This window comes from Rhynchophorus ferrugineus, unplaced genomic scaffold, assembly GCF_030347505.1.
Source record: "Rhynchophorus ferrugineus isolate W39M unplaced genomic scaffold, kcgeb_rfMv2 rfM8, whole genome shotgun sequence".
Classification (NCBI taxonomy): Eukaryota; Metazoa; Arthropoda; class Insecta; order Coleoptera; family Curculionidae; genus Rhynchophorus; species Rhynchophorus ferrugineus.
The window spans coordinates 11920522-11934785 of NW_027472587.1; the positions used below are offsets into that span (position 1 = coordinate 11920522).

Genomic DNA, 14264 nt, shown 5'->3' on the forward strand with positions numbered 1-14264 from the left:
TCTGCTTAATCATATTTTTGGATCAGATTATAGATGCAATTATTGCCTTGTTAGCATTTAAAAATAAAACATATACATATTTTTTTGGATATTAGAACTTTTGGAAATTTTTTGGAACTAGACGCTTCATAGAAGTATTAATTTTGATTTTGTTATAAGAACATTGTAATAAAGTAGGAAAGAATGTGTGTCAATTGTATATAGTGTTTCAAATACAATGTAGCTGTAAAACTCCTCGAGAAAAATAAAATGATTTATATAAGTAAATACAAATTCAACTCATATGTAATGTATGTAAAGTGTTTTTGGATCAATCTTTATCAATTATTTAAATACCACCATTTAAAATAAGGCAATAGTTTTATTTATAGTTAATCCAAAATATTTTAAAATTACTATTGTTTGTTTCCAAAAAATGAAAGAAATATTAAAATTCACAAGTCATGAACAAGCATCGGAAATATTAGAAAATCGAAAAAGTAAACAAAAAGAGCATTCGAGCAAAAAAACAATAGTTACCAAAGTTACATAAATTCATACTAAATTATTTTACTATATATTAATCAAAATGTTATACCTTATAACTGTAAAGTAACATAAAACATCCAATATACCTCTGTTTTGTAAACGTAATGTACCACATTTTTCTGAATGGACAGACTAAAAATATACTCATTGTCTATTTACATTGAAATAAGGAGAGAATCGGAAAATTAGATAGGAAATATTAAATGTTTGCTTGTCGAGTAATGATAACAACAAAAAAGTCCTCGAAAAATATAAGTTTGTAACATGTAGAGGCATCAAGGGCTACGTTTCGAACAAGAAGTCGAGTTAGATTTTTATACATATTATAGGAAGTTCCTTAACATATAAACACACCTCGTATAATTTTATGTAGTGCAATTGATCAATTTTATCTGATATAACTATATAATAAAAATATTTATAGAATTAATGAAATATATATAAATTATATTCACAATGCGAAAGCCAGTAATATTATATTTCCATAATACTTGTCGTATTAAACAATTATTAAAGCTTTTGTCCTATAATAGCGTATTTTTACTATCCTATCGATTTTACTGGCTCCATCATTACAAAAAAATAACCAACATAAACCCCTAGCCCTTTAACACAAAACCTATCTGATATAATTACGCAACAGTAGGTATAAATTACATGTTATCTATCGGGCCACTCAAAACACTAATTACTATAAAACATTGATTATCCTTATCAGAGCACAGTTCATTAAACAATTGCATACCGAACAACATTATTGATCAATTTCAGACAAAATTTTCAAATCCAATTGGCAGAGATTAAAGGGCACCACAGAAAATGTTTATGAACAAGAGAGACGACACCAAGCACATAGAAGATGTGGAAAGTCTAATTTCAAAACATGTTAAGGGACGAGTTCTTAAACATGAAGTCAGTCCGCTTACACAATTTGGTGAAAATTTCGGTAGTGAAATGGTAAAAGTGGACATCACAGTCGATGATGATGGAAAAGAACAGGTCGTTCATGCAGTCGGTAAGCTCGTACCACTCACGGACATGCAAATGGAGATGTTCAACACACAAGTAACATACAAGAACGAAATTGGGTTTTACTCCGTCATTGTGCCGACCCTGAGACAGTTCCAGCAAGATCAAGGCATAAATGAACCTGAGTTAATGGATTATTTCCCGAAGTTATACGGTGCGAGAATAAGTCTGAATAAAAGTGCGACCAACGTCGATAATAACGCCATTATTCTGATGGAAAATCTAAAAATTAGCGGTAAGTTTACTAAATTTACTGAAGGGTAACCGAACCAATTTTGTTCAGATACTTGAAATATTTATCAGCGCATTGACCTTGAAATAGTTTAGTACAAATGCTGTAAATTATGAATTACTTTTTATTAAAATACCGTGATAATTTATCATCTATATTTTGATATCACAGATGTTACAGAACAAAATATTTAGGTCAATGATGCCGAATTAGTAACCAACAAAATAGTATTTGTATTAGATTTTACTTCTCTCTAATAATTCAAAACTAACCGTTGAATATTAGTTTTGATGATGTAAAATTGATTATGTTTCTAGAGTTGACAACGAATGGAGTCACGAAAGTATTCCAAAACTAATAGACCCATGGGTAAAACTAACCCATTTTTTAAAATAAAAAGGAAGAACTTTTATATATTTCCAAACCATTTATTACAGGAACACGAACAGAATCATAAATATATAAGATTGACTTAACCATATTTTTTACAATACACTAAAATTAAATAAAAAACCAACAAAATTTAAAAAATACTGAGTTAATGAATTGCATAGCAAAATTCGTTGAATTATTATGATATAAAACATTTTAGAATTGGCAGCATATACGATGGTCACTATTTATATTTCGGGAATTGGCAACACTATTGTAATGTGAGTCCGTCGGTGAATCCATGACGGTTCCATCGTAAAGCTTAAAATGTTTGACGATATATGTACTCAGAACATTTTGTCGCACGGACGCTATTAGTTTATTTTATATTTAGTTGAAAGTTTCGTCTCGGCAAAAAATGGAACTGAATCGTGAACACTTTCGTGCAATGATTTTTTACGATTTTCAAACAAAAGTGCATCAATTAACTTAATTTGACTTTTATCGATGAAGCTCCATCAAAAACCACCGTGTACCGCTGGTTTAGTGAATTCAATCGTGGTCGTAGTTCGCTGTCCGACGAGTTTCGTGAAGGTCGTCCAAAATCGGCTGTTGCGTCAGAAAATATCGATGCTGTGTGCGAAATGATTAAGCAAGATCGTCATCTCATCTATTGCGAGACTGAGGCATCCCTAAGCATTATCCCTTATGTTCGCGTTGGACCCCACACAATTTGACAATCGCTCAAAAAAGGCTCGTGTCGAAGAAACTCTATCGCGATGCTTCCAAAGACGTTCATAAAATCGTGACAGGTGACGACGTATTCGTATAAGCCCGAACGTAAGCAGTAGTCGACTGTATGGGTGTTCCAAGATGAACCAAATCCAACAAAAGTTGTTCGCGCACGAAGCACTTCAATAAAATGGTGGCCTGTTTCTTCGAGAAATCTGGTCATATTGCAATAGTGCCTCTAGAGGATCGTAGAACAATAAATTCTGATTGGTACACAACCATTTGTTTGCCAGAAGTCTTCGGTGAAATTATGAAAACAAACAAGAGATGCCGGATTATTCTTCACCATGACAATGCGACCTCTCACACATCGGCTGAAACAACAAACTATTTGAGCACTCAAAACATCGAATCGATAGGTCAACCGCCGTACAGCCCTGATTTGACACCCTATGACTTCTTTTTGTTCCCCTCTGTGAAGAAAGAAATCATGTTTTGAAGATACCTCATTCGGAATGGAATAAATGCTTTCAAAAATTGGTTTAAGCATATGCAATAGTGTATCGATCATCGTGGCGAGTACTTTGAAAAACAATAAAAATATATTCGCGGTTTAACTAGTTGTTTTTCTTTCCTAGTCGCGAAATATATATAGTGACCCTCGCATGACCTATGAATTTAGTAGATCAACGATGAAACATTAGACCATAGAATTGTCATGTAGTTATCTCACATAAGCCGACATACCTTCAAGTTACCTCCAGTTACAGCAATATGACGCGATAGTATCCACAAAAGTTTGAGTTCAATCTCTACTTCTTTAATTTTTAACAATCTGCAGGGACGTTTACCGAGCTCCTATCAAGTAACCAATTCGAACAAAATCATCAATAACGATACGTTTTTGAGGTGTAATCTTTCTTGGCTTGCTTCCTTCGTCTTTTACTAATCTCGCCGACTTACTGCTGTTAAATGTTACTACTAAAGTCTTCAATTGAATCAAAATGAAACAAAAACAAGCATAAGCAAAATTCGGGAGAATTTACATGAAAACATTGAAATTAGAGCCTCACTTACAATGGACACCAGGCACTGCCACAATTTTTCCAAATACGCTGAAGAAGAGAGGTCGTTTCTCCATCTAATAGAATAAAAAATACGAAAAAAGTAGGAACAGATCATACTTCAATAAAAATTAACAATGGAACAATTGATAAAATGAGAAAAAATATTAAATTATTGAATAATCCTTATATAATTACAATTGCAATTTATTACATTAATCTGAGTTAGATAATATCAAACAAAATTATTTTAGGAATGGTTGACGAAGTTCGTCACATAAAATAATAAATAAATATTTGATAGCATATATAAATTTGTAACCAATAAGTATCTGTACGTTAAATGCATAAGAGCAAGAAGTTAGGAACGATATGAGTACCTGGTTTATGCCATTTATTTACGGATGCAATATATTTTAACATCATGTTTCAATGAACATTTTCTCATTTAAATCGTGACTCATTAAAATTATCGACTCGGTAAAATCGTTTGTACTTTTAATTTTCAAAAATCTCCTACATTTCGTTACGTTAAGAGGAACAATCTTGAGATAACGACTAACAATAGCTATTGTTTTTAATTATTTTAAGTATTGGCAATAATGAATTGTACGTATTTTACAATAATATTTTTTTGACTGGGTTTATTAAAATTAATCAAACTGAAATAATTATGTAAAATAAAACGTTGGGAACTACTAAATGAAAACGACTATTGGCTGTTTAATAATTCGCAATTTTTTTCTATCGAATGAAACATTCGTTGCTAGCTTCAGTCGTCAGTTTAATTCAAATGTTTCATTTGTAACTGTTTTTAATTCAATTTTATACCGATTAGTTTTCGGCGTTTTGGCTTTGCTATTGTAGCCATGACCTTGAAAATAATGTGTCGAATTTATGCTTATACAAACTAAAATGTGTGTAACAAAAAAATGTAACTAACAATGTATATTCATATAGAAGGATTTAGGAACAAAGTAATAGAGTAAAGAAGAACAACATTTTGATTGTTACGTTATGTTACCTTAGCCATATGCTTAAGACAATATTGTACATCTTCAATACATTTTCAATTTTATTATATTATCTACTAGCGACCCGCCCCGGCTTCGCACGGGTGCAATGCTGATACTAAATTAAATACATTACAGAAAAAATATGAACGTTGTATATAAAAACATAGCGACCCGCTCCGACTTTGCACGGGCATAAAATATATATGCCTATGTCACTCAATGAAAACATGATTAAAATCGATCCAGTATTTTTGGTTCATTCATTACTGCCCTTGGCCTGCACGCATTAAATTTGGAGTAAAACAATTCCTCTTCCCCTATACTTACTATGAAGATTTCCTGCTATCTTTGGAATATCTAAGCAAATTTTAAATTTGTAATATCTCCGAAAATATTTGTTTAATTTACATGCTGTAAGGAACCATATTGATCTATATCCTTCCTTCTTATCCTTCCTCTTGAATCACTCTATCTATTGAAAAAAACCGCATCAAAATCCGTTGCGTAGTTTTAAAGATTTAAGCGCACATAGGGATATAGGGACAGAAAAGGCGACTTTGTTTTATACTATGTAGTGATGTGATATATTATGTTATTGAAAAAATTGCTATTCAAATTTAATTACAATGCTATACAAAAATTTAGTGGTCATTATTACATTCCATTTTACTAATCCAAAAAGAGCTCTAAAATATAAAAATAATTTTACATCATTCAAAATGAAACTATTCTTTAGCAGTATAACATAATTCAGAAACTATTATTTTTTTTTTAAATTGGTATAAGAAAGAATACGTATATCCCTGTATCACTTATACCACGGTTGAAAAAACTAAAAATATTCGTAAGGACACTTTCGAATGAAATAGTACTAACTAATTAAATTTATTATATTAAGTCGATACGATGAAACATATTTAGTATCACTCTTCCATTCGTTTTTTTTATAAAATCAAAGTAATACTAAAATATAAATTAATTTTACACTGCCACTTGCCAATTTTAACTTATTTAAAGTGAATTGATCTCTACTTTACAGAGATCCAAACAATTATCTCTGTCCTTTTCTCTCCCAAACTTACCACGGGATCTAGTCTCTGTCTTAAGTCACGATAGAAAAAACTTCGGAGTGTCTGCATTCGACTACATGTTCGACTATTGACTGGTTCGACTGTTTGCGGCTATCGATTGTTTCTAATGTTTCATTTCGATGGTTCCCAACGTCACAAAACGGTTAATATAAGATTATTTTTCCATACAGCCAAAATATTTGGAATGTATCTATTTTATCTTATATTCTATATTTATCATTTCCTGTTAGTATAATATAAGGTAAATAAATTAGGTTTGAATTTTTTTTAATCCAAGCTTTATTTTGAAATATCGGTGCAAACGATAGCCGCTACTTTTTCCTTTCCCTCAAGCAATTTACGGATTCAATCTCGAAAGGACGATGTACCTTTTGAAGCTATACACGAATCGACACATTTTTGGTAATAACAAAAAGCGACGCGCTACTGAGGCAGGTCACAACTCATATGTTGGAAAAAGTAGTAAACAGAAGGAGCAAGGTCTGAAGAATACAGCGGGTGGAGTAGCGCTTTCGATTTTAAAATTTACAAGTATGCTTTCACCGGTTTTGCAACATGTGGTCAAACGTTGTTATGCTGAAGAGTAATATTGCTGTGTCTTTGCTTGTATTCTAGCCGATTTTCACGTAGTGTTCGACTCAAACACATCAATTGTAATCAATCGATTTTTAGCAGCTCATAGTCGCAACACCACTCTGATCCCATCAAATGCAGATAGAAGAATACAGAGAGTGTGTGTGTGTGTAAGAGAGAGAGAGAGAGAGAGAGAGAGAGAGAGAGAGAGAGAGAGGACCAAACACCTTTCAAGGTCTCTTGGTTTCATTCAAATATATTTCGCTGTCCAAAATGTTATTTGTATTTGGTGATAAAATCGCCACTTTGAAAACATCAAAATCAGCAGATTTTAAAATCGATGGAGCATGGTAAACTTCTTTCAGCATTCGATGACCTTCAGCCGTCTTTTTTTTTCCAAATTGACCAAAATTGCTGACAAATTGATCTTCAAAATGAGACATATCTGTTGCAAATTCTTCAAAATTAATTCATAGATATAAAATGTTAACTTTATATGGTAAATTAAATTCCCTCAGGATAAAATGCTGATGTTTTCAATGGTCCTCATTTAGAATCTTTCTATATTTGGTTTCAATAATATTTTTATGGTATTGTAGGAATGTTCGTCGAGTCGGTCGGTCGGTCGAAATGTGTGGCTGCCGCTGCGATTATTTGTCAGAACACTCACTACTATTTTTGGAAGGAATTTGCACGGGAACTAAAAACACTGGTTGAATCAAAGTTGTTTGTTTTAAATTACGATTAATACATGTGGTCGATGGGAGAATTGACAGGATATTAGGTTAAGGTGAAGGAAGTACGGTAACGCTGTGGAAGTAGTACTGTTACAAGGGGACGGTGATAAGAAAAGAGAGCGAGACGTCGACGTGATGGTCTTTTATACCCTGGAACTTGCATGGTACCAATCCACCGGCGTTGCCAACCTTTGTAGTTGTTGATGGTGAATTGGTGGTGGCCTAAAGGGTCGTGGCGGTCGCCACAGTATAAATTAGCAACAGCAATAAATTGATCTCGCAACATGTAAAATGAAAATTGATTTATAATGAACACAATTATAAAATCTTCAATATTTTTGCTCACACTAGTATTACAACAACTAATAATAATAGTAATACAACAAATAAACAAATTCAGTTTAACTCTTATTTCAGGTTATCAAAACTTAGAACGTCATACTGGCTTCAATCTGGACACAACAAAACTAATCCTGAGAACCTTCGCCAATTTTCAAGCGACGGTGGCAGCCTTGAAACAACTCAAGCCCGCGCTCTTCCAATCCAATATCAATCCTTACTGCATTGAATGGAAATCGGACCCGCCCTCCTTTGGTTTGGACCAAATCGTAGCAGAAGATCCCACCACATCACATTTAAGGTCACGCGTTACCAAACTGTTAGGACAAAGTAAATTAAGGGTCAAAAAGATACGCGAACCGTGGTCCACCATCGCTCACAATGACGCGTGGGTCAACAACGTGATGTTCAAAGTAGCCGACGATGAAATTGAAGATATCAAACTGGTCGATTTCCAAATATTCGATCACGCATCCTTCGCCTGCGACCTGATATTCCTCCTGTTTTCCAGCGTCCAGATTCCCGTTTTAGAATATCATTTCGACAAGCTGATACGCTATTATTACGACGAATTCATCGCTCAGCTTCAACGGCTGAAAGCCGACATAAAACCGTTTACTTTTGAGAGTTTTCAGGAAGAAATACGGATTGAAGCACCATTTCAAGTGTATCACTCCCTGATCATGCTGGGTGTTGTTTTGGGTCCGAAGGGAATGCCTAAAATGCCTGGTAGAGTACGAGAGTGGAACCCTAATAATTTTGTTAATAGTGCGGCACTTCCAAATGAGACCTTCAGAGAACCTAATGGTACGCCTGCGGGACAAGAAGGACCAGGAGGACCAGGGGGACCAGGAGGACCAGGAGGACCAGGAGGACCAGGAGGACCAGGAGGGCCGAAAGGAAAAATGCGAGGATTTAAGTTCTCGCCAGAATGTAAACAGAAAATAAAGTTTGTAGCGAAAATGGCAGCTCAAAGAAACTGGTTGTAATTTGTTTAAATTTACTTGTGTATGTTCTAATAATAATAAGTATTAATAATTATATAAAATTGTAACATGTCTGAGGTGAGTTAAAAATTAATATAATATAGTTGTAGTTATTAAAATGTAAGTAGTATTTTAATATAATAATATTAATTTAAAGTCTTATTACCATACCATCTTACCATACAAATATACCGTTAACATTAAAATTACGAAACTAGATCGAGTATGTGTACAACTTTACAGTTTAGAGGCCTCCAGTTGACTTGCTTTGATATTTATTAAGCTGTCAAGCCAAATCAATCAATTATTAAATACAGTACAAGATTCATGACTTGAAGAACGTCTTCACTTCTATGTTATTGAACTCAAGTAGGCATTCAAATCATTTTACAATTACAAATGTTGTGAATTTACAAAAACACTCAGTCTCTTCGGTGTCTCTTACAAAGTTCTTGAGAACAACTATAACTTTCAGTGTAATGGTTTATTACTTGCTTTAATATGAGTTATTCGGATAAAAGCGCATCTTAAAATTTGTTTCTTTAACAAAACATAAATATTAGAAGTTCAATTATATCTTCTATACATCCACCAAGAGAATACAATGATCATGAAGCTGCAAAATATTAGAACATACCATAATATATATTACCTTTTATAATTGATTATATTTCTATAAAATCGATCTAAATATATCTAAAAATTATCAAAGCATTGAAAAGTTATCAAAAATATATCTTTTCCAGACCAAAGACCTTGCCTTGTTCATCCGATTAGCACATTTATTTATATTTTTCGTCATATCAGTCACTGAACACTGACGTAATTCGCTTTGATTGCATTCGTTTCTTCTGGTTTTATTTTAACAAATAAATTATCAATCTAAACCTAATATGAAAGGAAATATATTTTTATAAATTTTGATCCGATTTCATTAGGTAATTACAATATTTTCTTTGTTAATCAATGTTCCCAATTAATCCCTAATAGCTAATAGATGATTTAATTGAAATCAATAAAATTAAAGCAAATAAGTATTTAACCAAATTTTGCAGCTGAGTGTGTATATCTTTTTAGCAATTGTAATATTCATAATATAATTATATAGTTGTGGGGTTTTAAACAGCTTTTATGACCAAAACATAAAATGATCATTTCTTTATTATATAACTTTGAAATTGATCAAGAAAGTAATCAGAAGCATCAGTAAATATAAAAAATATTTTACATAGCCTACTTTGAACTAAAAATTAAACGACTTTATTGCGTATTCCATAGCGAAAAAGTTGAACCGAGTCTGTAGAGGAAACGAAAACTCTCGAAGCAAAAGTTAAACATACAATTTGATTAAATATTTATAATTAATTTAATTAAAAGTTTTCATTTTCGGGCAAGTTCCCACGGAATGCCTAACAAGTTATTCCTAATCGAGAAGTTGGCTTGCATTTTTAAAACTAGAATTACTTCATACATATATAATTATGTTTTGCCACAACATTATGAGTATATATAATGTTGATATAAAATATTTATTTTGAATACAATTTATATTTGTCAGCAAAGAAAAATTATATAATAAACATGAAGAGTTCTAAGATATAAAACTGGGATAAAAGTTCATTATATTCCAGTAAAGGTTTTGTTTAATAAAGCTTTCTGTGTACATACTCGTAAACATGCATAGTTATGATCATGCTCTGTTAGAAACTATTTTATTGTAAGAGATTGTGATAGGCTAGATGATTGTATTAAAGAATCACAAAAATATTGATTTATAATAATAATATAAGTGGAATTACTAAGGTTTTACCAGAAATAAACATACAAAAGCTCAAAATTCGCCATGTTAAGTCACCGTTAAATCAGGCGTGCCACGAAACATTGACGTCACTTACCGTTTCCTAACCATTCAGCGAGCTTCGATTTTATTTTGATTATTTATCTGATATTTCACAGTTAAAAATTGGTTTTGTGCAACCAACGGTAAAATATAAATAAAATTGAACTGGGATTCGTTTAATTTTAATATTTCTGCGATTATTTTTCTAAAGAATACTATAACTTTTATAGAGTCATATATTGTGATTGAGTGATATATTTTATCGAAGTGAGTTACTCATTTAACTCCAAACACCATGAGCCATGACCATATTGGGACCCATTTCACCTAAATTTTCTATAAAGTTAAATCTTTATTTTTCTGTGCAAATGTATTTGACAAGGTTACAAATATTCAATTTAATAGTTAAAACACAAAAGCGGTTTAAATTATATAGATTTGACGATGGAAATTTGATTTTATAATACTTTTAGTAGCTCTGTATTAATACTTTGTATTGCAATAATTCACATAACAGGGACTGAGATCTTGATGAAGTCACATTGTTGAATCAAATATGTGTCGGTTACCCTTAACCTGGTGAAGTTTAGACCATCGAACTATCTGATGTACAAGAACGCAGATATTTGATATTGGATTTTCGTAATCCAACCATGATGGGATTTGACTGGCACTTATTTAAAATATTTAAATAGACATGTATAATATTAGGGAAGGTGAAAAATTAACGATATTTCTATTTACCCGTTATTTTCGTTATAATTTCTAGTATTTTTTCTGGCTATTATTGAAACAAATATATCGTTAAAAATATCGGAAAGAAGTATCGATTTAATCTCCGAGAGATCGATATTTTTCCTTTTCAGGATTGATCCTTTTCAGATAATAAATATAAAGATCACCAACATTGTGCACACCAACCAGTGCGATAATCGATCGCTTCGTAAATCTAGACATATATTTAAAAAATAAACAAATTATATCGATAAAATTAATGTCGATAATTCGATCCGTTCCTTTAACGTACCGGTCAACTTGAAAGGCGATTTACTGATGATTCCCCCCGGTTCATCAAAAGCTGATTCTAATCCAAAGCAAAAACATGTTATGGTTAATTTCTCCATAGTAGTCGCCCTTGGGTTTGCAGGAAAACAATATAACGTGAAGAACATTATATTTGCAATAAATTATCAGTAAATATTGTTTCTAACAAAACCTAATCTAATGTTATTCAAACGTTTACCTTTTTCCGTCAAATTTTGTTGTCTTTAGGCTATTAATATTATCATTTTGCCTTGAGTGATGCTATGTTCTATTTTGTAAGTATTCCATATCTAAAAATTAATATTGAAATTTTCTGATCCTTTCCTTTTCCTTATTATATGCTCTTAAGAATTTTAATCTTTTAAAGAAATATCCGGAAGCTCCATTAGACTTCCTCGTAGATTAACAGTTTCCTGCGAAATAATTCTATTACATTATGTTTACGTTCGAAAATCTATTTGCTGTTTCCATTAACCACCTTCAAAAAAGCAGGAGCTTCTAGGTTCAACTGTATAATCTTTTTCAGTGTATGTTCGCCGATTTTTCCGTTCATTATGAACCAATTTTCATAATTTCTTTTTGTATTCAAAGGTGTGCACTGTTTTTTTCGATATAATTTCCTGTATTTTTCCTAGCTATTATTGAAACAAATATATTGTTAACAATATCGGAAAGAAGTATCGATTTAATCTCCGAGAGATCGATATTTTCCCTTTCGACCGTCATGCCTTTATTCGTCCTTTTCAGAAGATAAATATAAAGATCGCCAACATTATCAACGAGTGCGATAATCGATCGCTTCGTAAATCTAGACATAAATTTAAAAAATAAACAAATTATATCGATAAAATTAATGTCGATAACTCGATCCGTTCCTTTAACGTACCGGCCAACTTGAAAGGCGATTTAATGCGTTTTAAAACGATACCCGTGACTGACATTTCCAATCAGCACCGCCTCGAAGGTCTTAAAGAAATAATTATTGCTCAAAAAATAATGTCATCGGGGCCGTTCCCTGTTCACACCAGTTCGACAGCGACCATCCGTCGCTTCATCAAAACAGATTTTGTTTTTGTTATCTGACTCTAGTGAAGTTAAGACTTCGCCATGTCCGCATTCACAGTTTAATTAGATAAAGGGTCTTGTTTTGGTCACGAATTGAGAAGATTAGATGGGATGCATTTAAAACGATGAATTAGTTCGTTGTTATTGATTGTCTTGTCGGGTCATAATGAAAGGATTCCTAATTCTTATTGGTGGGGTGGTGATGGACGAGATTAATAATCGCATTGGCCGAGATGTAACGAGATTCAGTAGTCTAACAGCTTTTAGAAAGAAGAATCTTTTAAGTTTAAGTTTTGGCTAATTGTATTTGGTCTATAAATTAATTTTAAAGTATTTACAACACGCAGTGTTACTGTGTATTAAATTGCATCGGGCAGATTTGTAACTAACATCATGTTTAAGTCTCACTGACATGACAGGCTTCAGTATGTGTCATTTCGTTAAAATATGAACTAGTAGTGCATTACAGCGCGTTGAGTATGAATAGTAACTGAATGTATACAGAGTAAATTCTATAAATACATTAGCTATCATGATAAGATCTCAGAGCTGTTCGAGATAAATATAACATACCCAGATATATCGACGCTCTTTTTACTACAAACCACGCCAATAAACTTTTTAGTAATTTACACGAAATCAATTTTCAATATTGATTTTAATCCAAGTTACCTCATATTATTTTGTTTTAAGAACCCAGACTCTTTTATCTTCATAACCTTTACGTTATCTTTTTTCTACACTTTTTGACTGAATATACTGATACATTATGTATAATGAACTCTAATTTTATCAATATTATTATTTAATACCTGTTTTTACGTTAATTTTTTTTGTATTTTGTCAACGAGGGTTAATCTGTATTGAGCCTACAGTTTAACGTGGGCTCCGAACCATGGTATTCGGCACTACCGACTGGCCAATGATTAATTAGAGACCATCCCAGAAGAATCCGGTCTTACCCAACCTGGTTCCTGGCGTGACTGGGATGGTTATTCCTTGTCAAATGTTACAATGTTGTATTTTACATGTATTTTATGATTCTAAACCGCGACTATGGCAACAGTAGGAGATCGTCCTGTCCGAAGCCAGATATCTATATTTTTATATTGGCCCATTGTGTTACATGTTACACTTTAACTTTAAATACATAATATGTATTTATCTTTTGTCTCATTTTGTATATTGATTGTTGCTATTTTATTTATACAGTTTGTGTTTGTATCATATATTTATTTTGATTTGTTTTTGTCCACTAAACATAATTTAAAATATATATCGCTCGAGTTCTAATTAAATAAATATAGGTTTATTTAATAAAAAAGTGTTGAAGTGGCTAAAACTAAAGGAGCAAAAAAAAACAGAGTAAATCGAATTTTTACTTTCACGATTCTTTTAGATTTACTTTTAAGGCACCGAATCCAAAGTGATCAGTTGGTATTAGTGAAAATAATATTGTAAATCGATCAATAGGTTTAGGTATGTATTAAGCTAAATTGTGAGTATATAGTAGAATATAAAATACATTCGAAGTCGATTAAAAAGTATCGACATTTTATAAAGATACATAGATATTTTAATGAAGTACCAATAGAAATTTTGAAAGAATATCGATT

General features: G+C 32.1%; 2 protein-coding genes across 2 annotated transcripts in view; one reads left to right on the top strand and one right to left on the bottom strand.

Moving 5' to 3' along the window:
* Window positions 1–14264, bottom strand: part of nolo (ADAMTS-like no long nerve cord) — a 546982-nt gene that overhangs the window by 519606 nt on the left and 13112 nt on the right. The window lies entirely within an intron of this gene.
* On the top strand, window positions 1242–8855 carry LOC143201790 (uncharacterized). Its single transcript, XM_076413048.1, has 2 exons — window positions 1242–1792; window positions 7792–8855. Exons 1-2 carry the CDS (start codon window positions 1348–1350, stop codon window positions 8700–8702), a joined length of 1356 nt encoding a protein of 451 aa, XP_076269163.1. The 5' UTR covers window positions 1242–1347; the 3' UTR covers window positions 8703–8855.